A 25,277-nucleotide genomic window follows, 5' to 3' on the forward strand; every position below is an offset into this window, starting at 1 on the left:
ACAGACTCACCACACAGAGACACCCACAGACTCACCACACAGAGACACCCACAGACTCACCACACAGAGACACCCACAGACTCACCACACAGAGACCCACAGACTCACCACACAGAGACCCATAGACTCACCACAGAGACCCACAGACTCATACAGAGACCCACAGACTCACCACACAGAGACCCACAGACTCACCACACAGAGACCCACAGACTCACCACACAGAGACCCACAGACTCACCACACAGAGACCCACACACTCACCTTTTGCTCGAACTTCTCCCGCCGCCTCCCAGGCTCCTGCCGCCCGCCGCCGCCGCCGCCGGCGCCGCCGCCCCCGGCGAACCGCAAGCGCGTCGTCCTCTCGGTGCAGACCAAGCTGGACATCCTGCGTCGTCTGGAGCGCGGCGAGTCGGTGGCGAGCCTCGCCCGCGAGCACAACGTCGGCCTCAGCACCGTGTACGCCACCAAGGCGGCCAAGCAGAGGCTGCGGCGCTTCAAGAGGGCCATGGACATCGACGCGGGCACCGCCGGCATCAAGGTGATGCGCAACTCCAAGTTCCCCGAGCTGAACGCGGCCGTGCACGCCTGGCTGTGGGAGCGGTGCGCCGCCGGCACGGCCGTCACGGGCCCCATGCTCATGCGCCAGGCCGGGGCGCTGCACCGGCGGCTGGGCATCAAGGAGCCGTTCGCCGCCAGCGCCGGGTGGCTGCGCGGGTTCCGGAAGCGTCGCGGCGTCGAGGGGCTCCTCGCCACGGCCGAGGGGCCGCCCGCGCGGCCGCCGCCGCCGCCGACGCCGTCCGGCGAGGAGGCCGCGGCCGCGCGGCCCCCGACGGCCCTCGGCGAGGTGGGGCCCGAGGGAGGTTCAGCGGAGTTCCGCTCGTTCGCTCGGCGCGGCCCGGACGGGCGGCTGTGCGGCGAGCAGCTGTACCGCGCGCACGAGGGCCGCCTGCTCTGGCGGAGGCTGCCGGGGGCCGGCGGCGGCGGCGGCGACGACGGCCGGCTGACGCTCCTCGCCTGCTGCAACGCGGCCGGCACTCACCGCCTGCCGCTCGCGGTCTTCGGCGCGGAGGCCGCCGGCGAGGCGTTCGGCGACGCCGACCCGGAGCTGCTGCCCGTCCACTACTACCGCCGGGGCGGCGGTGAACGCGGTGGTGAAGACGGCGGCGAAGACGGCGAAGGCGGCGGCGACGTCACCGGGGAGCTCTTCCGCTCGTGGTTCGCGAGCCGATTCGTCCCCGCCGTGTCCGAGCGACTCCGCCGCCTGGGCCTGCCCCGGCGGGCCGCTCTGATCGCGGACGCGGGGCCGGGGCGCCGGGCCCGCGGCTCGCCGAGCCTCGGGGACTTCGCCGTCTTCGGCCCGCCGGGGGCGGCGGCGGCAGCGGCGGGGCCCCGCCGACGGCCCGCGGGTCGCGGCGTCCTGCGGGGCCTCCGGCTGCGCTACCGGCGAGCCATGCTGCGGCGCCTGGCCGCCGCCGGTGCCGCCGCCGGTGCCGGCGCCGCCTGGGGCCTTGCCGAGGCGGTGAGCGACTGCGCCCGGGCGTGGCGACAGGTGCCCGGGCGGCTGCTGCGTCGCTCCTGGCTCGACCTGTGGCCGGTGGACGCGGACGGTGGCGACGACGGTGGAGGAGGAGGTCGGTGGAAAGTGGAGGAGGAGGAGGAGGAGGTGAAGGAGGAGGAGGAGGTGGCGGGGGACGACGACGACGCCGCCGACGACGCCGACGACGCCGCTTGCGGCCTGTCGGTGGGCCACTTCGTCACGGAGCTGCGCGCCGTGCCGGGCTACGAGGCGGTGGACGAGGCGGCGGTGGCCGAGTGGCTGGACGTGGACGGCAACGGCCGCGGGCCGCGGAGGCCCGGGAGGGCGGCCGCGGACCGCGGCGGCGGAGGCGGCGGAGGCGGCGGAGGCGGCGGCGGAGGCGGCGGAGGCGGCGGAGGCGGCGGAGGCGGCGGAGGCGGCGGAGGCGGCGGAGGCGGCGGAGGCGGGTCGGCGGTACGCGGCGAGGAGGAGGAGCCGGAGGAAGAGGTGGAGATGGAGGAGGACGAGGAGGTGGAGGAGGAGGTGGAGGAGGAGGTGGAGGAGGAGGTGGAGGAGGGGAGGGAGGGGAGGGCGTGCCGGATCTCGCACGAGGAGGCCGTGCTCGTCTTCGGCCGAGCGATGGAGTACCTGGAGGAGCAGGCGGACTCGAGGCGGAGCCACGTGGCCACGCTCGCCGCGATGCGGAGGAGGGCGCTGGCCAAGAGGTCGCGGGGTCACGGCGAGAGGGCCGGGGTCACGGGGGGCGGAGGAGGGGGCGGAGGGGGGCCGTGAGGGTCGACCGGGGGCGGGAAGACTCGGCCCGGAGGGTTGGGGGAGGGAGGGGGGGGGGAGAGAGAGGGTGGGGGGTGACAGTGGCGGTGGTGGTGTTGGTAGTATTGGTGGTGTTGGTGGTATTGGTGGTAGTGGTGGTGTTGGTGGTAGTGGTGTTGGTGGTGTTGGAGGTGTTGGTGGTAGTGGTGGTGTTGGAGGTGTTGGTGGTATTGGTGGTAGTGGTGGTGTTGGTGGTAGTGGTGTTGGTGGTGTTGGAGGTGTTGGTGGTAGTGGTGTTGGTGGTGTTGGTGGTAGTGGTGTTGGTGGTAGTGGTGTTGGTGGTGTTGTAGATGGTGGTGGTGTTGGTGTAGATGGTGTAGGTGGTGGTATTGGTGTTGGTGGTAGTGGTGATGGTGTAGGTGGTGGTGTTGGTGGTGTAGGTGTAGATGGTATAGGTGGTGTAGGTGGTGTTGGTGTAGGTGGTGGTGTAGGTGTTGGTGTTGGGGTGCCCCCAGATGAGGCCCGGCGTGGGCGTGGAGGGCTCGTGCGTGGTGGGTGTGAGTGTTTGTGCCGTCGTTGGCGCGGCGGCGGCGGCGGTTAAAGTGTGGGGTGACTCCCACCGAGAGAGGTCGACGCTGTTGTAGTGGTTGTAGTGGTTGTTGTTGTGGTTGTTGTAGTGGTTGTCGTTGTGGTTGTTGTTGCCGGCGTCGCATTTATTTGTCGTGGTTTTTCGTTTTGGTAAACGGCGACTTGTCTCGGGCGTGAGGAATCTGTTCACGACGTTTGTTGTTGGGCTCCGGTGGTGAAACTCTGTCAAGTAGTGTATAGTGTAGTGTATTGTATAGTGTAGTGTGTAGTGTAGTGTAATATATAGTAGTGTATAGTGTAGTGTAATATATAGTAGTATATAGTGTATAGTGTAGTGTATAGTAGTGTATAGTGTAATATATAGTAGTGTGTATAGTGTAGTGTGTATAGTGTAGTGTATAGTGTAGTGTGTATAGTGTAGTGTATAGTGTAGTGTATAGTGTAGTGTAATGCTAAACATAAATCTCTGCGCTCCCTGCCCCCAGGCCTCAATACCCAGTTCCCCTCGCCATGACGCTTTGCCCGACGGCCGTGAGGTGGGTGAGTGAGATGGTGGGTGAGTAGGTGAGTGAGTAGGTGGGTGAGTGAATGATTGAGTGGGTGAGATGGTGGGTGAGTAGGTGAGTGAGTGATTGAGTGGGTGAGTGAGTGAATGATTGAGTGGGTGAGATGGTGGGTGAGTGAATGATTGCGTGGGTGAGTGAGATGGTGGGTGAGTAGGTGAGTGAGTGAATGATTGAGTGGGTGAGTGAGATGGTGGGTGAGTGAGTGGGTGAGTTAGATGGTGGGTGAGTAGTTGAGTGAGTGAATGATTGAGTGGGTGAGTAGGTGAGTGAATGATTGAGTGGGTGAGTAGGTGAGTGAGATGGTGGATGAGTAGGTGAATGAATAATTGAGTGGGTGAGATGGTGGGTGAGTAGGTGAGTGAATGATTGAGTGGGTGAGTGAGATGGTGGGTGAGTGAGTAGGTGGGCGAGTGAGTGAATGATTGAGTGGGTGAGATGGTGGTTGAGTAGGTGAGTGAGTGGGTGAGATGGTGGGTGAGTGAATGATTGATTGGGTGAGTGAGATGGTGGGGGTGAGTAGGTGAGTGAGTGGGTGAGATGGTGGGTGAGTGAGTGATTGAGTGGGTGAGTGAGTAGGTGGGCGAGTGAGTGAATGATTGAGTGGGTGAGATGGTGGTTGAGTAGGTGAGTGAGTGAGTGGGTGAGATGGTGGGTGAGTGAATGATTGATTGGGTGAGTGAGATGGTGGGTGAGTAGGTGAGTGAGTGAGTGGGTGAGTGAGTGGGTGAGTGAGTAGGTGAGTGAGTGGGTGAGTGAGTAGGTGAGTGAGTGATTGGGTGAGTGACATGGTGGGTGAGAGATAATCAACAACACCAACAACATGCACCAAGCCCTCATTGTTGATTGTTTATTTGCACGTCAGCTGAGTGACTGCAGAGTCGGCAGCCTGCTGCTGCTCCCCCCCCCCCCAACCACGGCTCAGTCAACTCGACAAACAGACAGACGGTTCGGGCCAGCACCCAGCAGCAGCGGCAAAGCAATGGCCGCGCTTCTCCGTTGCGTCGCCAGATAAACGGAACACGTTGTCAAAGACAAAGCTCCCCCAGGTAGCCTCTAGCAGGGCTGTAGGGGCAAGTGCTGTTAGTAGCGAGTAGCAGTGTCTATGAAAATACAAAGACCCCCCAGGTAGTCTCCAGCAGGGCTGTAGGGGCAAGTGCTGTTAGTAAGCGAGTAGCAGCAGCTGCCTATGAAGGTTACCGGCGCTGTGGCACACACAGAGGGGGTGGGTGGCCACCACCACGCCCGGCCGCCTTTGTCTCTCCCCCAGCGGCGTCGTTGACTGCACCGCTACACCAGGTACTCGTTTGAGGCTGAGTCGCTCTAGGGGAGGGCCAGGACCGGTTCAGATAATCGTCACGTGGTGGAGTTGGTCGTGAGCGGGAATCGAACCTGGGTCGCTGGGTTCGTAGTGCTAACCACTACACCCACCGCTCCCCACACACACACACACAGTGCGCTAACCACTACACCCACCGCTCCCCACACACACACACACACAGTGCGCTAACCACTACACCCACCGCTCCCCACACACACAGTGCGCTAACCACTGCACCACCACTCCCCACACACACACACTGTGTACAGGAGGTCGTGGAATCCACGACCTATTGTACACCAGGCAAGGTAGTCAGCATCTCATAGCCACCGTGATGATGATGGTGGTGGAACCCACGACCTCCTGTACACCAGGCGAGGTAGTCAACATCTCCTAGCCACCATGATGATGATGGTGGTGGTGGAACCCACGACCTCCTGTACACCAGGCGAGGTAGTCAACATCTAGCCACCGTGATGATGATGGTGGTGGTGGAACCCACGACCTCCTGTACACCAGGCGAGGTAGTCAACATCTCCTAGCCACCGTGATGGTGGTGGTGGTGGAACCCACGACCTCCTGTACACCAGGCGAGGTAGTCAACATCTCCTAGCCACCGTGATGATGATGGTGGTGGTGGAACCCACGACCTCCTGTACACCAGGCGAGGTAGTCAACATCTCCTAGCCACCGTGGTGATGATGGTGGTGGAACCCACGACCTCCTGTACACCAGGCGAGGTAGTCAACATCTCCTAGCCACGGCGATGGACGCCTCTCTACGGCTGGGTCACGCCGGCGTGAGACGGGGATTTGCGGTTCCTCTTCTTTGGCAGATCGTCATCACCGTCACCACCACCACCGCCACCACCACTACCACCACCACCACTACCACCGCCACCATTACCACCACCACCGCTACCACCACTACCGCCACCACCACCACTACCGCCACTACCGCCACCACCACTACCACTACCACCACTACCGCCACCACTACCACCGCCATCGCCTGCCATGGCCGCGCTGTCTGCAAGGCCGGCGAAGTGATCGGCCATCCTGCGGAGGGCGAGGGAGCGGTGGGAGATGGAGTTCTTCACCTCCTTGGGTAGCTCCGCGTAGCTTGAGGGGGGGGGAGAGACGGGGGGGGGGGTGGATGAGTGAGTGAGTGAGTGTGTGAGTGAGTGTATGAGTGAGTGAGTGTATGAGTGAGTGTATGAGTGAGTGAGTGTATGAGTGAGTGGGTGAGTGAGTGGGTGAGTGAGTGTATGAGTGAGTGTATGAGTGAGTGAGTGTATGAGTGAGTGAGTGTGTGAGTGAGTGTATGAGTGAGTGAGTGGGTGTGTGAGTGAGTGTATGAGTGGGTGAGTGAGTGTGTGAGTGAGTGAGTGTGTGTGTGAGTGTGTGAGTGAGTGGGTGAGTGAGTGGGTGGGTGAGTGAGTGGGTGGGTGAGTGGGTGGGTGGGTGAATGGGTGAGTGAGTGTGTTAGTGAGTGAGTGTACGAGTGACTGAGTGAGTGTACGAGTGAATGAGTGTATGAGTGAGTGAGTGTGTGAGTGAGTGAGTGTATGAGTGAGTGAGTGTATGAGTGAGTGAGTGTATGAGTGAGTGTATGAGTGTGTGAGTGAGTGTATGAGTGTGTGAGCGAGTGACTGAGTGACGCTCAGAGCGAGCACTCCACTCATGTCCTGGGGCTCCTTACGTCTTGTCGAATCCATCCGGCTGGAAGCAGGGATCCCAGCCAAAGTCTCTGGGGCCCTTGGGCTCAACGATCTTGCCCTGAAACGAGCGCCACCCACACACGGGCTCAGGGTCTCTATTGTGGTGCACGTGATGTGGAACTTCTGTGGGTCTCTGTGTGGTGAGTCTGTGGGTCTCTGTGTGGTGAGTCTGTGGGTCTCTGTGTGGCGAGTCTGTGGGTCTCTGTGCGAGTCGGTGGGTCTCTGTGTGGTGAGTCTGTGGGTCTCTGTGTGGTGAGTCTGTGGGTCTCTGTGCGAGTCGGTGGGTCTCTGTGTGGTGAGTCTGCGGGTCTCTGTGCGAGTCGGTGGGTCTCTGTGTGGTGAGTCTGTGGGTCTCTGTGTGGTGAGTCTGTGGGTCTCTGTGTGGTGAGTCTGTGGGTCTCTGTGTGATGAGTCTGTGGGTTTCTGTGTGGTGAGTCTGTGGGTCTCTGTGGTGAGTCTGTGGGTCGCTGTGTGGTGAGTCTGTGGGTGTCTGTGTGGTGAGTCTGTGGGTGTCTCTGTGTGGTGAGTCTGTGGGTCTCTGTGTGGTGAGTCTGTGGGTCTCTGTGTGGTGAGTCTGTGGGTCTCTGTGTGGTGAGTCTGCGGGTCTCTGTGCGAGTCGGTGGGTCTCTGTATGGTGAGTCTGTGGGTCTCTGTGTGGTGAGTCTGTGGGTCTCTGTGTGGTGAGTCTGTGGGTGTCTCTGTGTGGTGAGTCTGTGGGTCTCTGTGTGATGAGTCTGTGGGTTTCTGTGTGGTGAGTCTGTGGGTCTCTGTGTGGTGAGTCTGTGGGTCTCTGTGCGAGTCGGTGGGTCTCTGTGTGGTGAGTCTGCGGGTCTCTGTGCGAGTCGGTGGGTCTCTGTGTGGTGAGTCTGTGGGTCTCTGTGTGGTGAGTCTGTGGGTCTCTGTGTGGTGAGTCTGTGGGTCTCTGTGTGATGAGTCTGTGGGTTTCTGTGTGGTGAGTCTGTGGGTCTCTGTGTGGTGAGTCTGTGGGTCGCTGTGTGGTGAGTCTGTGGGTGTCTGTGTGGTGAGTCTGTGGGTGTCTCTGTGTGGTGAGTCTGTGGGTCTCTGTGTGGTGAGTCTGTGGGTCTCTGTGTGGTGAGTCTGTGGGTCTCTGTGTGGTGAGTCTGCGGGTCTCTGTGCGAGTCGGTGGGTCTCTGTATGGTGAGTCTGTGGGTCTCTGTGTGGTGAGTCTGTGGGTGTCTCTGTGTGGTGAGTCTGTGGGTCTCTGTGTGATGAGTCTGTGGGTTTCTGTGTGGTGAGTCTGTGGGTCTCTGTGTGGTGAGTCTGTGGGTCTCTGTGTGGTGAGTCTGTGGGTCTCTGTGTGGTGAGTCTGTGGGTGTCTGTGTGGTGAGTCTGTGGGTGTCTCTGTGTGGTGAGTCTGTGGGTCTCTGTATGGTGAGTCTGTGGGTCTCTGTGTGGTGAGTCTGTGGGTCTCTGTGTGGTGAGTCTGTGGGTCTCTGTGTGGTGAGTCTGTGGGTCTCTGTGTGATGAGTCTATGGGTGTCTCTGTGTGGTGAGTCTGTGGGTCTCTGTGTGGTGAGTCTGTGGGTCTCTGTGTGGTGAGTCTGTGGGTTTCTGTGTGGTGAGTCTGTGGGTCTCTGTGTGGTGAGTCTGTGGGTCTCTGTGTGATGAGTCTGTGGGTCTCTGTGTGGTGAGTCTATTGGTCTCTGTGTGGTGAGTCTATGGGTCTCTGTGTGAGTCTATGGGTCTCTGTGAGTCTATGGGTCTCTCTGTGTGAGTCTATGAGTTGATGTGTGAGTCTATGGGTCTCTGTGTGAGTCTATGGGTCTCTGTGAGTCTATGGGTCTCTGTGTGAGTCTATGGGTCTCTGTGTGGTGAGTCTATGGGTCTCTGTGTGATGAGTCTATGAGTCTATGTGTGAATCTATGGGTCTCTGTGTGGTGAGTCTATGGGTCTCTGTGTGTGAGTCTATGAGTCTATGTGTGAGTCTGTGGGTCTCTGTGTGGTGAGTCTATGGGTCTCTGTGAGTCTATGGGTCTCTGTGTGAGTCTATGGGTATCTGTGTGAGTCTATGGGTCTCTGTGTGAGTCTATGGGTCTCTGTGTGAGTCTATGGGTCTCTGTGTGTGAGTCTATGGGTCTCTGTGTGAGTATGGGTCTCTGTGTGAGTCTATGGGTCTCTGTGTGAGTATGGGTCTCTGTGTGAGTCTATGGGTCTCTGTGTGTGAGTCTATGGGTCTCTGTGTGTGAGTCTATGGGTCTCTGTGTGTGAGTCTATGGGTCTCTGTGTGTGAGTCTATGAGTCTATGTGTGAGTCTGTGGGTCTCTGTGTGGTGAGTCTATGGGTCTCTGTGAGTCTATGGGTCTCTGTGTGAGTCTATGGGTCTCTGTGTGTGAGTCTATGGGTCTCTGTGTGAGTATGGGTCTCTGTGTGAGTCTATGGGTCTCTGTGTGAGTATGGGTCTCTGTGTGAGTCTATGGGTCTCTGTGTGTGAGTCTATGGGTCTCTGTGTGTGAGTCTATGGGTCTCTGTGTGTGAGTCTATGGGTCTCTGTGTGTGAGTCTATGGGTCTCTGTGTGATGAGTCTGTGGGTGTCTCTCTGTGTGAGTCTATGGGTCTCTGTGTGTGAGTCTATGGGTCTCTGTGTGTGAGTCTATGGGTCTCTGTGTGTGAGTCTATGGGTCTCTGTGAGTCTATGGGTCTCTGTCCGAGTCTATGGGTCTCTGTGTGAGTCTATGGGTCTCTGTGGGAGTCTATGGGTCTCCCTTTGTCTATGGGTCTCTGTGTGAGTCCATGGGTCTCTCTGTGTGAGTCTATGGGTCTCTGTGTGAGTCAATGGGTCTCCCTTTGTCTATGGGTCTCTGTGTGAGTCTATGGGTCTCTGTGAGTCTATGGTTCTCTGTGTGAGTCAATGGGTCTCCCTTTGTCTATGGGTCTCTGTGTGAGTCCATGGGTCTCTGTGTGAGTCTATGGGTTTCTGTGTGGTGAGTCTGTGGGTCTCTGTGTGGTGAGTCTGTGGGTCTCTGTGTGATGAGTCTGTGGGTCTCTGTGTGGTGAGACTGTGGGTCTCTGTGTGAGTCTATGGGTCTCTGTGTGGTGAGTCTATGGGTCTCTGTGTGGTGAGTCTATGGGTCTCTGTGTGAGTCTATGGGTCTCTGTGAGTCTATGGGTCTCTCTGTGTGAGTCTATGAGTTGATGTGTGAGTCTATGGGTCTCTGTGTGAGTCTATGTGTCTCTGTGAGTCTATGGGTCTCTGTGTGAGTCTATGGGTCTCTGTGTGGTGAGTCTATGGGTCTCTGTGTGATGAGTCTATGAGTCTATGTGTGAGTCTATGGGTCTCTGTGTGTGAGTCTATGAGTCTATGTGTGAGTCTGTGGGTCTCTGTGTGGTGAGTCTATGGGTCTCTGTGAGTCTATGGGTCTCTGTGTGAGTCTATGGGTATCTGTGTGAGTCTATGGGTCTCTGTGTGAGTCTATGGGTCTCTGTGTGAGTCTATGGGTCTCTGTGTGTGAGTCTATGGGTCTCTGTGTGAGTATGGGTCTCTGTGTGAGTCTATGGGTCTCTGTGTGAGTATGGGTCTCTGTGTGAGTCTATGGGTCTCTGTGTGTGAGTCTATGGGTCTCTGTGTGTGAGTCTATGGGTCTCTGTGTGTGAGTCTATGGGTCTCTGTGTGATGAGTCTGTGGGTGTCTCTCTGTGTGAGTCTATGGGTCTCTGTGTGTGAGTCTATGGGTCTCTGTGTGTGAGTCTATGGGTCTCTGTGTGTGAGTCTATGGGTCTCTGTGAGTCTATGGGTCTCTGTCCGAGTCTATGGGTCTCTGTGTGAGTCTATGGGTCTCTGTGTGAGTCTATGGGTCTCCCTTTGTCTATGGGTCTCTGTGTGAGTCCATGGGTCTCTCTGTGTGAGTCTATGGGTCTCTGTGTGAGTCAATGGGTCTCCCTTTGTCTATGGGTCTCTGTGTGAGTCTATGGGTCTCTGTGAGTCTATGGTTCACTGTGTGAGTCAATGGGTCTCCCTTAGTCTATGGGTCTCTGTGAGTCCATGGGTCTCTGTGTGGTGAGTCTGTGGGTGTCTCTCTGTGTGAGTATGTGGGTGTCTCTGTGTGAGTCTATGGATCTCTGTGTGAGTCTATGGGTCTCTGTGTGATGAGTCTATGGGTCTCTGTGTGTGAGTCTATGGGTCTCTGTGAAGTGAGTCTATGGGTCTCTCTGTGTGAGTCTATGGGTCTCTGTGTGTGAGTCTATGGGTCTCTGTGTGGTGAGTCTGTGGGTGTCTCTCTGTGTGAGTCTATGGGTCTCTGTGTGAGTCTATGGGTCTCTGTGTGAGTCTATGGGTCTCTGTGTGAGTCTATGGGTCTCTGTGTGTGAGTCTATGGGTCTCTGTGAGTCTATGAGTCTATGTGTGAGTCTATGGGTCTCTGTGTGTGAGTCTATGGGTCTCTGTGTATGAGTCTATGGGTCTCTGTGTGAGTCTATGGGTCTCTGTGTATGAGTCTATGGGTCTCTGTGTGTGAGTCTATGGGTCTCTGTGTGTGAGTCTATGGGTCTCTCTGTGTGAGTCTATGGGTCTCTGTGTGAGTCTATGGGTCTCTGTGTGAGTCTATGGGTCTGATTGAAAGCGCAGCGCCCAGCGGCTTCCTCGCCCCGCGAACTCACGTGCGTCTCCCCGCGGAAGAGGAGCACAGGAGAGCCGAGAGCTCGGCCGGGGCTGTAGGCGAAGGTGCAGACGGCACGGGCTCCCTTGTCCTCAAACCCAGCCAGCAGGCGGTGCAGGCCTGCAGGAGGGTGGGCGGGGGGACGGGCACACACTTAGCAACACCCCCACTTACCAACACCCCTACTTACCAACACCCCTACTTACCAACGCCCCTACTTACCAACGCCCCTACTTACCAACACCCCCACTTACCAACGCCCCTACTTACCAACACCCCCACTTACCAACACCCCCACTTACCAACACCCCCACTTACCAACACCCCTACTTACCAACGCCCCTACTTACCAACGCCCCTACTTACCAACACCCCCACTTACCAACACCCCCACTTACCAACACCCCTACTTACCAACGCCCCTACTTACCAACACCCCTACTTACCAACGCCCCTACTTACCAACGCCCCTACTTACCAACACCCCCACTTACCAACGCCCCTACTTACCAACACCCCCACTTACCAACACCCCCACTTACCAACACCCCCACTTACCAACACCCCTACTTACCAACGCCCCTACTTACCAACGCCCCTACTTACCAACACCCCCACTTACCAACACCCCCACTTACCAACACCCCTACTTACCAACGCCCCTACTTACCAACACCCCTACTTACCAACACCCCTACTTACCAACGCCCCTACTTACCAACGCCCCTACTTGCCAACGCCCCTACCTACCAACGCCCCTACTTACCAACACCCCTACTTACCAACGCCCCTACTTACCAACGCCCCTACTTACCAACGCCCCTACTTACCAACGCCCCTACTTACCAACACCCCTACTTACCAACACCCCCACTTACCAACACCCCTACTTACCAACACCCCTACTTACCAACACCCCTACTTACCAACGCCCCTACTTACCAACGCCCCTACTTACCAACGCCCCTACTTACCAACGCCCCTACTTACCAACGCCCCTACTTGCCAACGCCCCTACCTACCAACGCCCCTACTTACCAACGCCCCTACTTACCAACGCCCCTACTTACCAACACCCCTACTTACCAACGCCCCTACTTACCAACGCCCCTACTTACCAACGCCCCTACTTGCCAACGCCCCTACCTACCAACGCCCCTACTTACCAACGCCCCTACTTACCAACGCCCCTACTTACCAACACCCCCACTTACCAACGCCCCCACTTACCAACGCCCCCACTTACCAACGCCCCTACTTACCAACACCCCTACTTACCAACACCCCTACTTACCAACGCCCCTACTTACCAACGCCCCTACTTACCAACGCCCCTACTTACCAACACCCCTACTTACCAACACCCCTACTTACCAACACCCCTACTTACCAACGCCCCTACTTACCAACACCCCTACTTACCAACGCCCCTACTTACCAACACCCCTACTTACCAACACCCCTACTTACCAACACCCCTACTTACCAACACCCCTACTTACCAACACCCCCACTTACCAACACCCCTACTTAGCAACGCCCCTACTTACCAACACCCCTACTTACCAACACCCCTACTTACCAACGCTCTCACTTACCAACACCCCTACTTACCAACACCCCTACTTATGCACGCACTTACCAACACCCCTACTTACCAACACCCCTACTTACCAACACCCCTACTTACCAACACCCCTACTTACCAACACCCCTACTTACCAACACTCCTACTTACCAACGCCCCTACTTACCAACACCCCCACTTACCAACACCCCTACTTACCAACACCCCTACTTACCAACACCCCTACTTACCAACACCCCTACTTACCAACGCCCCTACTTACCAACACCCCCACTTACCAACACCCCCACTTACCAACACCCCTACTTACCAACGCCCCTACTTTCCAACGCCCCTACTTACCAACGCCCCCACTTACCAACACCCCTACTTTCCAACACCCCTACTTACCAACACCCCTACTTACCAACACCCCTACTTACCAACACCCCTACTTACCAACACCCCCACTTACCAACGCCCCCACTTACCAACACCCCTACTTTCCAACGCCCCTACTTACCAACACCCCTACTTACCAACGCACGCACTTACCAACACCCCTACTTACCAACGCCCCTACTTACCAACACCCCTACTTACGAAAGCCCCTACTTACGAACGCTCTCACGAACGCACGCACTTACGAACGCTCTCACTTACGAACGCCCCCACTTACGAACGCCCCCACTTACGAACACACACTTATGAACGTGCCTGAGTGAACGTGTGAGTGAACAACGCTCACCTTCTGGTTTCAGCTTATCCAGAAACCACTTTCTGCGGAAGTGAACACGGAAGGGGGAAAGGTGAGATCCTGCGTCGGGCTACAGGCACTGGACGGGGTTCAGGCACAGGTGGTGGTGGTGTAGGTGGTGGTGGTGTAGGTGGTGTAGGTGGTGGTGTAGGTGGTGGTGTAGGTGGTGGTGGTGTAGGTGGTGTAGGTGGTGTAGGTGGTGTAGGTGGTGGTGTAGGTGGTGGTGTAGGTGGTGTAGGTGGTGGTGTAGGTGGTGGTGTAGGTGGTGTAGGTGGTGGTGTAGGTGGTGGTGGTGTAGGTGGTGGTGGTGTAGGTGGTGTAGGTGGTGTAGGTGGTGGTGTAGGTGGTGTAGGTGGTGTAGGTAGTGTAGGTGGTGGTGGTGTAGGTGGTGGTGTAGGTGGTGGTGTAGGTGGTGTAGGTGGTGGTGGTGTAGGTGGTGTAGGTGGTGGTGGTGTAGGTGGTGTAGGTGGTGTAGGTGGTGGTGGTGTAGGTGGTGGTGTAGGTGGTGGTGGTGTTGGTGGTGTAGGTGGTGTAGGTGGTGTAGGTGGTGGTGTAGGTGGTGGTGTAGGTGGTGTAGGTGGTGGTATAGGTGGTGGTGTAGGTGGTGGTGATGTAGGTGGTGTAGGTGGTGTAGGTGGTGGTGGGGTAGGTGGTGGTGTAGGTGGTGGTGGTGTAGGTAGTGGTGTAGGTGGTGGTGTAGGTGGTGGTGGTGTAGGTGGTGGTGTAGGTGGTGGTGGTGGTGTGGGTGGTGTAGGTGGCGGTGTAGGTGGTGTAGGTGATGGTGTAGGTGGTGGTGTAGGTGGTGTTGTAGGTGTAGGTGGTGGTGTAGGTGGTGGTGGTGTAGGTGGTGGTGGTGTAGGTAGTGTAGGTGGTGTAGGTGGTGGTGGTGGTGTAGGTGGCGGTGTAGGTGGTGTAGGTGGTGGTGTAGGTGGTGGTGTAGGTGGTGTAGGTAGTGTAGGTGGTGGTGGTGTAGGTGGTGGTGTAGGTGGTGGTGGTGTAGGTAGTGTAGGTGGTGTAGGTGGTGGCGTAGGTGGTGTAGGTGGTGGTGGTGTAGGTGGTGGTGTAGGTGGTGGTGTAGGTGGTGTAGGTGGTGGTGTAGGTGGTGGTGGTGTTGGTGGTGTAGGTGGTGGTGTAGGTGGTGTAGGTGGTGGTGTAGGTGGTGGTGTAGGTGGTTATGTAGGTCGTGTAGGTGTTGGTGCTGTAGGTGGTGGTGGTGGTGTAGGTGGTGGTGTAGGTGGTGGTGGTGTAGGTGGTGTAGGTGGTGGTGTAGGTGGTGGTGTAGGTGGTGGTGTAGGTGGTGGTGTAGGTGGTGGTGGTGTTGGTGGTGTAGGTAGTGGCGTAGGTGGTGGTGTAGGTGGTGTAGGTGGTGGTGGTGTAGGTGGTGGTGTAGGTGGTGGTGTGGGTGGTGTAGGTGGCGGTGTAGGTGGTGTAGGTGATGGTGTAGGTGGTGGTGTAGGTGGTGGTGTAGGTGTAGGTGGTGGTGTAAGTGGTGGTGGTGTAGGTGGCGGTGTAGGCGGTGTAGGTGGTGGTGGTCTAGGTGGTGGTGTAGGTGGTGTAGGTGGTGGTGATGTAGGTGGTGGTGATGTAGGTGGTGTAGGTGTTGGTGTAGGTGGTGTAGGTGGTGGTGGTGTAGGTGGTGATGTAGGTGGTGGTGTAGGTGGTGGTGGTGTAGGTGGTGTAGGTGGTGGTGGTGTAGGTGGTGGTGATGTAGGTAGTGGTGATGTAGGTGGTGTAGGTGGTGGTGGTGTAGGTGGTGGGGTAGGTGGTGGTGTAGGTGGTGTAGGTGGTGGTGTAGGTGGTGTAGGTGGTGGTGGAGGTGGTGGTGTAGGTGGTGGTGTAGGTGGTGTAGGTGGTGGTGGTGGTGTAGGTGGTGGTGGTGTAGGTGGTGGTGTAGGTGGTGTAGGTGGTGGTGGTGTTGTGGTGGTGTAGGTGGTGTAGGTGGTGGTGTAGGTGGTGGTGGTGTAGGTGGTGTAGGTGTACGTGGTGGTGTACGTGGTGGTGGTGTAGGTGGTGGTGTAGGTGGTGGTGTAGGTGGTGGTGGTGTAGGTGGTGGTGTAGGTGGTGTAGGTGGTGGTGGTGTAGGTGGTGGTGTAGGTGGTGTAGGTGGTGTACGTGGTGGTGGTGTAGGTGGTGGTGTAGGTGGTGGTCTAGGTGGTGGTGGTGTAGGTGGTGGTGTAGGTGGTGGTGGTGTAGGTGGTGGTGTAGGTGGTCTAGGTGGTGGTGTAGGTGGTGGTCTAGGAGGGTACCCCCCCCCCCCCCACTAACATGTACGGTCCGGGCAGCCCTCCCAGGGCGTCGAAGCAGAGGCACGTGTCCTCCACCAGCACCGCCCCCTCCACCTACACTCACACAGACAAAGGTCCCCCAGGTAGCCTTAGCAGGCTGTGGGGGCAAGTGCTGTACACTCACACACAAAGGTCCCCCAGGTAGTCTCTAGCATGGCTGTAGGGGCAAGTGCTGTACACTTACACACAGACAAAGGTCCCCCAGGTAGCCTCTAGCAGGCTGTGAGGGCAAGTGCTGTACACACACACAGACAAAGGTCCCCCAGGTAGCCTCAGCAGGCTGTGGGGGCAAGTGCTGTACACACACAGACAAAGGTCCCCCAGGTAGCCTCTAGCAGGCTGTGGGGGCAAGTGCTGTTAGTAGCGAGTAGCAGCAGAGGGGGTGGCCACCACCACCACGCCCGGCCGCCTTTGTCTCTCCCACAGTGCGAGCGACGTTCACTGCAGCGCTACACAATTTGAGGCTGAGTCGACCTAGGGGAGGAGGTTCAGGCACCGGTTGTTGGGTTAATCACTGCCGGCGGTGGTGGTGGCCGTGGTTGTGGTGGTTGTGGTGGTTGTGATGGTGGTGGTTGTGGTGGTTGTGGTGGTTGTGATGGTGGTTGTAGTGGTGGTTGTGGTGGTTGTTGTGGTTGTGGTGTTTGTGGTTGTGGTGGTTGTGGTGGTTGTGGTGGTTGTGGTGGTTTTGGTTGTGGTGGTTGCGGTGGTTGTGGTGGTTGTGGTGGCTGCGGTGGTTGTGGTGGTTGTGGTTGTGGTGGTTGTGATGGTGGTGGTTGTGGTGGTGGTTGTGGTGGTTGTGGTGGTTGTGGTGGTGGTGGTTGGGGTGGTTGTTGTGGTGGTGGTTGTGGTGGTTGTTGTGGTGGTGGTTGTTGTGGTGGTGGTTGTTGTGTTTGTTGTTGTGTTTGTTGTTGTGTTTGTTGTTGTGTTTGTTGTTGTTGTGTTTGTTGTTGTTGTGTTTGTTGTTGTGTTTGTTGTTGTTGTGTTTGTTGTTGTGTTTGTTGTTGTTGTGTTTGTTGTTGTTGTGTTTGTTGTTGTTGTGTTTGTTGTTGTGTTTGTTGTGTTTGTTGTTGTTGTGTTTGTTGTTGTGTTTGTTGTTGTGTTTGTTGTTGTTGTGTTTGTTGTTGTTGTTGTCCTCACCTGCCGTGCAGCTTCCTTGCATTTCTGCTCCGAGATGTCATCAGGCTCCCCCTGATGCTCCGGCACTGCGACACACAAAGACAAAGCTGAAGGCTCCCCGTGTAGCCTCCACTCAACGTCAGTGGCAAGGGGAGATGTTGACTACCTCGCCTGGTGTACAGGAGGTCGTGGCTTCCACCACCATCATCACGGTGGCTAGGAGATGTTGACTACCTCGCCTGGTTCTACAGGAGGTCGTGGGTTCCACCACCACCACCACCATCATCATCACGGTGGCTAGGAGATGTTGACTACCTCGCTTGGTGTACAGTAGGTCGTGGGTTCCACCACCACCATCATCATCACGGTGGCTAAGAGATGTTGACTACCTCGCCTGGTGTACAGGAGGTCGTGGGTTCCACCACCATCATCACGGTGGCTAGGAGATGTTGACTACCTCGCCTGGTGTACAGGAGGTCGTGGGTTCCACCACCACCATCATCACGGTGGCTAGGAGATGTTGACTACCTCGCCTGGTGTACAGGAGGTCGTGTACTTGCGTGTACTCACAGTCAATCTTCTTGGCTATCAGCTCGTACGGGAAGGAGTCTCCCAGGATCTGCACCACCTGCGGCAGAGGAAACCACAAAGACAAATGTCCCCCGTGTAGCCTCAGCAGAGTGTTGGGGCAAGTGCTGTTAGCTGGAGGCCTCGGCAAGGTAAAAGGTCAAAAGCAACGAGCCTACCATCACCCCACCATCACCCCACCATCACCCCAACATCACCCCAACATCACCCCAACATCACCACCCCCATCACCCCACCATCACCCCAACATCACCCCACCATCACCCCATCATCACCCCCCCAAGTGAGCGGTGACGTCACACCTGTGACGTTGACAGGTTGACAGGTACGTTGATGGTGATGGTGGTGTTGATGGTGGTGTTGATGGTGATGGTGGTCTTGATGTTGATGGTGGTGTTGATGGTGATGGTGTTGATGATGTTGATGGTGGTGTTGATGGTGATGGTGGTGTTGATGGTGGTAGTGGTGTTGATGTTGATGTTGGTGGTGGTGTTGATGATGATGATGGTGGTGGTGTTGATGTTGATGGTGGTGTTGATGTTGGTGGTGATGGTGTTGGTGCTGATGTTGATGCTGGTGTTGATGTTGGTGGTGGTGGTGTTTATGGTGGTGGTGTTGGTGTTGATGTTGGTGGTGGTGTTGTTGGTGGTGGTGGTGGTGGTGTTGATGGTGGTGTTGATGATGGTGGTGGTGGTGTTGATGATGTTGGTGGTGTTGTTGATGGTCGTGGTGTTGATGCTGATGATGGTGGTGGTGGTGGTGGTGTTGATGTTGATGATGGTGGTGTTGATGTTGATGGTGGTGTTGGTGGTGGTGTTGATGTTGTTGTTGATGGTGGTGATGTTGTTGATGTTGCTGTTGATGTTGGTGGTGTTGATGTTGTTGTTGATGGTGGTGTTGTTGATGTTGTTGTTGATGTTGTTGATGTTGGTGTTGATGTTGTTGTTGTTGATGTTGTTGTTGATGTTGATGGTGATGTTGATGTTGTTGTTGATGGTGATGATGTTGTTGATGGAGCTGTTGTTGATGTTGTTGGTGATGTTGATGGTGATGTTGTTGATGTTGTTGTTGATGTTGATGGCGGTGTTGATGTTGTTGTTGATGTTGATGGTGATGTTGTTGATGTTGATGGTGGTGTTGTTGATGTTGATGATGTTGTTGTTGATGTTGATGATGTTGTTGTTGATGTTGTTGTTGATGTTGATGGTGATGTTGTTGATGTTGTTGTTGATGTTGATGGTGGTGTTGATGGTGGTGTTGATGTTGTTGTTGATGGTGATGTTGATGTTTATGGTGTTGTTGATGTTGTTGTTGATGGTGTTGTTGTTGATGTTGATGGTGATGTTGTTGATGTTGTTGTTGATGTTGTTGATGTTGTTGTTGATGGTGGTGTTGTTGATGTTGATGGTGATGTTGATGGTGGTGTTGTTGATGTTGATGTTGTTGTTGTTGATGATGTTGTTGTTGATGTTGTTGTTGATGATGGTGGTGTTTACCTCCCTCAGCTTGTTCTGATTGCCCGTCACAAATGTGATGCTGCTCCTGCCGCTACAGCGCTCCATCACTGGTGGGGGGGAGAGATAAAGGTGGGTAGGTGAGTGGGTGGGTAGGTGAGTGGGTGGGTAGGTGAGTGGGTGGGTAGGTGAGTGGGTGGGTGAGTGGGTGGGTGTGGGTGGGTAGGTGAGTGGGTGAGTGTGTGGGTAGGTGAGTGGGTGAGTGCGTGGGTAGGTGCGTGGGTGGGTGTGGGTAGGTGAGTGGGTGCGTGAGTGGGTGGGTAGGTGAGTGGGTGCATGAGTGGGTGGGTAGGTGAGTGTGTGGGTGAGTATTTGGGTAGGTGAGTGTGTGGGTAGGTGGGTGGGTGAGTGGGTGGGTAGGTGAGTGGGTGGGTAGGTGAGTGTGTGGGTAGGTGAGTGTGTGGGTAGGTGAGTGGGTGGGTAGGTGAGTGGGTGGGTAGGTGAGTGTGTGGGTAGGTGAGTGTGTGGGTAGGTGAGTGGGTGAGTGCGTGGGTGGGTGTGGGTGGGTAGGTGAGTGGGTGCGTGAGTGGGTAGGTGAGTGGGTGAGTGGGTGGGTAGGTGAGTGGGTGGGTAGGTGAGTGGGTGGGTTGGTGAGTGTGTGCGTAGGTGAGTGGGTGCGTGAGTGGGTGGGTAGGTGAGTGGGTGGGTAGGTGAGTGGGTGGGTTGGTGAGTGTGTGGGTAGGTGAGTGGGTAGGTAGGAGAGTGTGTGGGTAGGTGAGTGTGTGGGTAGGTGAGTGGGTGGGTAGGTGAGTGGGTGCGTGTGGGTGGGTAGGTGAGTGGGTGGGTGGATAGGTGAGTGTGTGGGTAGGTGAGTGGGTGCGTGTGGGTGGGTAGGTGAGTGGGTGGGTGGGTAGGTGAGTGGGTGGGTGAGTGAGTGGTTGAGTGAGTGAGTGGGTGAGTGAGTCAGTGTATGAGTGAGTGTATGAGTGAGGGTATGAGTGTGTGAGTGTATGAGTGAGTGTATGAGTGAGTGTGTAAGTGTATGAGTGAGTGTATGAGTGAGTGTGTAAGTGTATGAGTGAGTGTATGAGTGAGTGTATGAGTGAGTGAGTGTATGAGTTAGTGAGTGTATGAGTGAGTGAGTGTGTGAGTGTATGAGTGAGTGTATGAGTGATTGTATAAGTGAGTGTATGAGTGAGTGTATTAGTGAGTGAGTGTATGAGTGAGTGAGTGTATGAGTGAGTGTATGAGTAAGTGAGTGAGTGTATGAGTGAGTGAGTGTATGAGTGAGTGTATGAGTGAGTGAGTGTATGAGTGAGTGAGTGTATGTGAGTGAGTGTATGAGTGAGTGAGTGAGCGTATGAGTGAGTGTATGAGTGAGTGTATAAGTGTATGCGTGAGTGAGTGAGTGTATGAGTGAGTGTATGAGTGAGTTTATGAGTGAGTGTATGAGTGTATGAGTGAGTGAGTGTGTGAGTGAGTGTATGAGTGAGTGAGTGTATGAGTGAGTGAGTGTATGAGTGAGTGTGTGTATGAGTGAGTGAGTGTGTGTATGAGTGAGTGTATGAGTGAGTGTGTGAGTGAGTGAGTGTATGAGCGAGTGTATGAGTGAGTGTATGAGTGTGTGTGTATGAGTGAGTGTATGAGTGAGTGTATGAGTGAGTGAGTGTGTGGGTGAGTGAGTGTATGAGTGAGTGAGTGTATGAGTGAGTGAGTGTATGAGTGTGTGAGTGAGTGTATGAGTGTATGAGTGTGTGTATGTATGTGTGTATGAGTGAGTGTATGTATGTGTGTATGTACGTGTTTATGTGTGTATGTATGAGTGTGTGTATGTATGTGTGTAAGTGTACTAGTGAGTGTGTGTATGTATGTGTGTATGTATGTGTGAGTGAGTGTATGTATGTGTGTATGTATGAGTGTGTGTATGTATGTGTGAGTGTGTGTAAGTGTATGTATGTGTGAGTGAGTGTATGTGTGAGTGAGTAAGTGTATGTATGTGTATGAGTGTGTGTGTATATGTATGTATGAGTGTGTGAGTGTACTAGTGAGTGTATGTATGTGTGTATGAGTGTTTGTATGTGTGTATGTATGTATGTGTGAGTGAGTATGCATGTATGTGTGAGTGTGTATGTATGTGTGTGTAAGTGTACTAGTGAGTGTATGTATGTAAGTGTGTATATGTGTATGTGTGTGTACATGTGTGTATGTGTGTGTGAGTGTGTATGTATGTGTGTGTAAGTGTACTAGTGAGTGTATGTATGTGTGTATGAGTGTTTGTATGTGTGTATGTATGTGTGTGTAAGTGTACTAGTGAGTGTATGTATGTGTGTATGAGTGTATGTATGTGTGTATGTATGTATGTGTGAGTGTGTGAGTGTGTATGTAAGTGTGTGTGAGTGTACTAGTGAGTGTATGTATGTGTGTATATGAGTGTTTGTATGTGTGTATGTATGTGTGTATGTATGTATGTGTGAGTGTATGAGTGTGTATGTATGTGTGTGTAAGTGTACTAGTGAGTGTATGTATGTGTGTATGAGTGTTTGTATGTGTGTATGTATGTATGTGTGAGTGTGTGAGTGTGTATGTAAGTGTGTGTGAGTGTACTAGTGAGTGTATGTATGTAAGTGTGTATATATGTGTGTATATGTGTGTATGTGTGAGTGAGTGTATGTGTGAGTAAGTGTATGTATGTGTATGAGTGTGTGTGTATATGTATGTATGAGTGTGTGAGTGTACTAGTGAGTGTATGTATGTGTGTATGAGTGTTTGTATGTGTGTATGTATGTGTGTATGTATGTATGTGTGAGTGTGTGAGTGTGTATGTATGTGTGTGTAAGTGTACTAGTGAGTGTATGTATGTGTGTATGAGTGTTTGTATGTGTGTATGTATGTATGTGTGAGTGTGTGAGTGTGTATGTATGTGTGTGAGTGTACTAGTGAGTGTATGTATGTAAGTGTGTATATGTGTGTATATGTGTGTATGTGTGAGTGTATGTGTGAGTGTATATATGTATGTGTGTATGAGTGTTTGTATGTGTGTATGTATGTGTGTGTAAGTGTACTAGTGAGTGTATGTATGTGTGTATGAGTGTTTGTATGTGTGTATGTATGTATGTGTGAGTGTGTGAGTGTGTATGTAAGTGTGTGTGAGTGTACTAGTGAGTGTATGTATGTAAGTGTGTATGTATGTGTGTATATGTGTGTATGTGTGAGTGAGTGTATGTGTGAGTGTGTGAGTGTACTAGTGAGTGTATGTATGTGTGTATGAGTGTATGTATGTGTGTATGTATGTATGTGTGAGTGTGTGAGTGTGTATGTAAGTGTGTGTGAGTGTACTAATGAGTGTATGTGTATATGTGTGTATGTGTGAGTGTGTGAGTGTGTATGTATGTGTGTATATGTGTGTATGTATGTATGTGTGAGTGTGTGAGTGTGTATGTATGTGTGTGTGAGTGTACTAGTGAGTGTATGTATGTATGAGTGTATGTATGTGTGTATGTATGTATGTGTGAGTGTGTGAGTGTGTATGTATGTGTGTGTAAGGGTACTAGTGAGTGTATGTATGTAAGTGTGTATGTATGTGTGTGTATATGTGTGTATGTGTGAGTGTGTGAGTGTGTATGTATGTGTGTGTGAGTGTACTAGTGAGTGTATGTATGTAAGTGTGTATGTATGTGTGTATATGTGTGTATGTGTGAGTGAGTGTATGTGTGAGTGAGTAAGTGTATGTATGTGTATGAGTGTGTGTATATGTATGTATGAGTGTGTGAGTGTACTAGTGAGTGTATGTATGTAAGTGTGTATGTATGTGTGTATATGTGTGTATGTGTGAGTGAGTTTGGAGACCTCCACCCACTTGGTGACTCTCCTCCTGCTGGCTCGAGCCCCGCCACGCGCGCGTGAGGCAGCGACACGATGCAGCACTAGACGGTTCAGCTCAGGACCCAGCAGCAGCAGCGACACGATGCAACACTAGACGGTTCAGCTCAGGACCCAGCAGCAGCGACAAGATGCAGGAGTAGACGGTTCAGCCCAGGACCCAGCAGCAGCAGCGACACGATGCAGCAGTAGACGGTTCAGCCCAGGACCCAGCAGCAGCAACACGATGCAGGAGTAGACGGTTCAGCCCAGGACCCAGCAGCAGCGACACGATGCAGCAGTAGACGGTTCAGCCCAGGACCCAGCAGCAGCGACAAGATACAGCAGTAGACGGTTCAGCCCAGGACCCAGCAGCAGCAGCGACACGATACAACAGTAGACGGTTCAGGACAGGAACCAGCAGCAGCGACACGATGCAGCAGTAGACGGTTCAGCCCAGGACCCAGCAGCAGCGACACGATGCAGCAGTAGACGGTTCAGTCCAGGACCCAGCCGCAGCGACACGATGCAGCAGTAGACGGTTCAGCCCAGAACCCAGCCGCAGCGACACGATGCAGCAGTAGACGGTTCAGCCCAGGACCCAGCAGCAGCAGTAGCGACACGATGCAGCAGTAGACGGTTCAGCCCAGGACCCAGCAGCAGCAGCAGCGACACGATGCAGCAGTAGACGGTTCAGGTCAGGACCCAGCAGCAGCGACACGATGCAGCAGTAGACGGTTCAGCAGCAGCAGCGACAGTTATAGTGGGTGGGGGTCAGTAGTGGTAGGTGGGTGTCAGGAGTGGTGGGTGGGTGTCAGTAGTGGGTGGGTGTCAGTAGTAGTGGGTGGGTGTCAGTAGTGGTGGGTGTAAGTAGTGGTGGGTGGGTGTCAGTAGTGGTGGGTGGGTGTCAGTAGTGGTGGGTGGGTGTCAGTAGTAGTGGGTGGGTGTCAGTAGTGGGTGGGTGTCAGTAGTGGTGGGTGGGTGTCAGTAGTGGGTGGGTGTCAGTAGTAGTTGGTGGGTGTCAGTAGTGGGTGGGTGTAAGTAGTAGTGGGTGGGTGTCAGTCGTGGTGGGTGGGTGTCAGTAGTGGTGGGTGGGTGTCAGTAGTGGTGGGTGGGTGTCAGTAGTAGTGGGTGGGTGTCAGTAGTAGTGGGTGGGTGTCAGGTGGGTGGGTGTCAGTAGTAGTGGGTGGGTGTCAGTAGTAGTGGGTGGGTGTCAGTCGTGGTGGGTGGGTGTCAGTAGTAGTGGGTGGGTGTCAGTAGTGGGTGGGTGTCAGTAGTGGTGGGTGGGTGTCAGTAGTGGGTGGATGTCAGTAGTGGTGGGTGGGGGTCAGTAGTAGTGGGTGGGTGTCAGTATTGGTGGGTGGGTGTCAGTAGTGGTGGGTGGGTGTCAGTAGTAGTGGGTGGGTGTCAGTAGTGGTGGGTGGGTGTCAGTAGTAGTGGGTGGGTGTCAGTAGTGGTGGGTGGGTGTCAGTAGTAGTGGGTGGGTGTCAGTAGTGGTGGGTGGGTCAGTAGTAGTGGGTGGGTGTCAGTAGTGGTGGGTGGGTGTCAGTAGTGGTGGGTGGGTGTCAGTAGTGGTGGGTGGGTGTTAGTAGTGGTGGGTGGGTGTCAGTTGTGGTGGGTGGGTGTCAGTAGTGGTGGGTGGGTTTCAGTAGTGGTGGGTGGGTGTCAGTAGTAGTGGGTGGGTGTCAGTCGTGGTGGGCGGGTGTCAGTAGTGGGTGGGTGTCAGTAGTGGTGGGTGGGTGTCACTAGTGGTGGGTGGGTGTCAGTGGTGGTGGGTGGGTGTCAGTAGTAGTGGGTGGGTGTCAGTAGTAGTGGGTGGGTGTCAGTCGTGGTGGGCGGGTGTCAGTAGTGGGTGGGTGTCAGTAGTGGTGGGTGGGTGTCACTAGTGGTGGGTGGGTGTCAGTGGTGGTGGGTGGGTGTCAGTAGTGGTGGGTGGGTGTCAGTAGTGGTGGGTGGATGTCAGTGGGCGTGGCTTGGTGTCAGTAGGCGTGGCTTGGTGTCAGTAGGCGTGGCTTGGTGTCAGTAGGCGTGGCTTGGTGTGAGAGGGGTGAGGACGGTCTCTTAGCGCCCCGCCCCCCTACGCCTGCGACGCCCACCAATCAGCAGTCGATCTACGCCCGATTCAGCCGAGGTCGCGTCCGCCATCTTGGTTGGGGGGGGTTGTGCGGTGGTCGCGAAGGCCGCGGCTGGGGGGCGTAGCTGGGGGCGTTGCTAGGGGCGTGGATCGGGACATGGATGGGGGAGCGGTTGGAGGCGTAGCTGGGGGCGTGCCTGGGGGCGTGGCTGTGGGTCGGGGCGACGTCATCGCCAACTCTCCTCACCCAACATGACCGCGAATGGCCTCACTCCAGCGGCAACCACCACCACAACCACCACCTTCACCACAACTACCACAACCATCGCCTCGGCGTTTTAAAGTCTCGATAAATCTTCACTTCGCCCCGGCTGGACAGCCGCGAGCAAAGAGCTTCGCAGCTCATCGGATTTCTCCTGCAAGTAAAAAAAATTACGAGTCAGATCCTCACCCGACATGGCACCCAGTAGCCTCACAACAACAAC

The 25,277-nt window shown here is 54.9% G+C and overlaps 1 protein-coding gene and 1 long non-coding RNA gene across 3 annotated transcripts; one reads left to right on the top strand and one right to left on the bottom strand.

Annotated features, from left to right (window-relative positions):
* The first annotated feature begins 2,393 nt into the window (after window positions 1-2,393).
* LOC142906540 (uncharacterized) lies at window positions 2,394-3,372 on the top strand. The gene is made up of 2 exons (XR_012930350.1): window positions 2,394-3,253; window positions 3,300-3,372. It is a non-coding gene; the product is annotated as an uncharacterized LOC142906540 (long non-coding RNA).
* A 905-nt stretch (window positions 3,373-4,277) lies between these two features.
* ITPA (inosine triphosphatase) lies at window positions 4,278-24,685 on the bottom strand. Of its 2 annotated transcripts, none has more exons than XM_076054591.1 (9): window positions 22,707-24,685; window positions 18,903-18,970; window positions 17,389-17,446; window positions 16,840-16,904; window positions 15,683-15,756; window positions 13,409-13,440; window positions 11,095-11,213; window positions 6,464-6,540; window positions 4,278-5,883 (listed from the first exon to the last, which is right to left on the bottom strand). In XM_076054591.1, the coding sequence occupies exons 2-9, from the start codon at window positions 18,966-18,968 to the stop codon at window positions 5,541-5,543; spliced, it is 834 nt and encodes a 277-aa protein (XP_075910706.1). In that variant the 5' UTR covers window positions 18,969-18,970; window positions 22,707-24,685; the 3' UTR covers window positions 4,278-5,540. The 2 variants fall into 2 exon arrangements, with proteins under 2 accessions (XP_075910706.1, XP_075910705.1); XM_076054590.1 differs by having other exon boundaries at window positions 22,717-24,684.
* Between the last annotated feature and the right edge of the window lie 592 nt (window positions 24,686-25,277).

This window comes from Petromyzon marinus, chromosome 66, assembly GCF_048934315.1.
Source record: "Petromyzon marinus isolate PM22_M1 ecotype Great Lakes invasive population chromosome 66, UKy_Petmar_22M1.pri1.0, whole genome shotgun sequence".
NCBI lineage: Eukaryota > Metazoa > Chordata > Hyperoartia > Petromyzontiformes > Petromyzontidae > Petromyzon > Petromyzon marinus.

Excerpts from the sequence above, each read along its gene's own strand:
- ITPA (XM_076054590.1), bottom strand. Across the intron at positions 17,447-18,902 it reads ATCAGAACAAGCTGAGGGAG|GTGGTGCAGATCCTGGGAGA; the intron begins GTAAACACCACC and ends CCTCTGCCGCAG. Across the intron at positions 11,214-13,408 it reads GGATAAGCTGAAACCAGAAG|GCCTGCACCGCCTGCTGGCT; the intron begins GTGAGCGTTGTT and ends ACCCTCCTGCAG.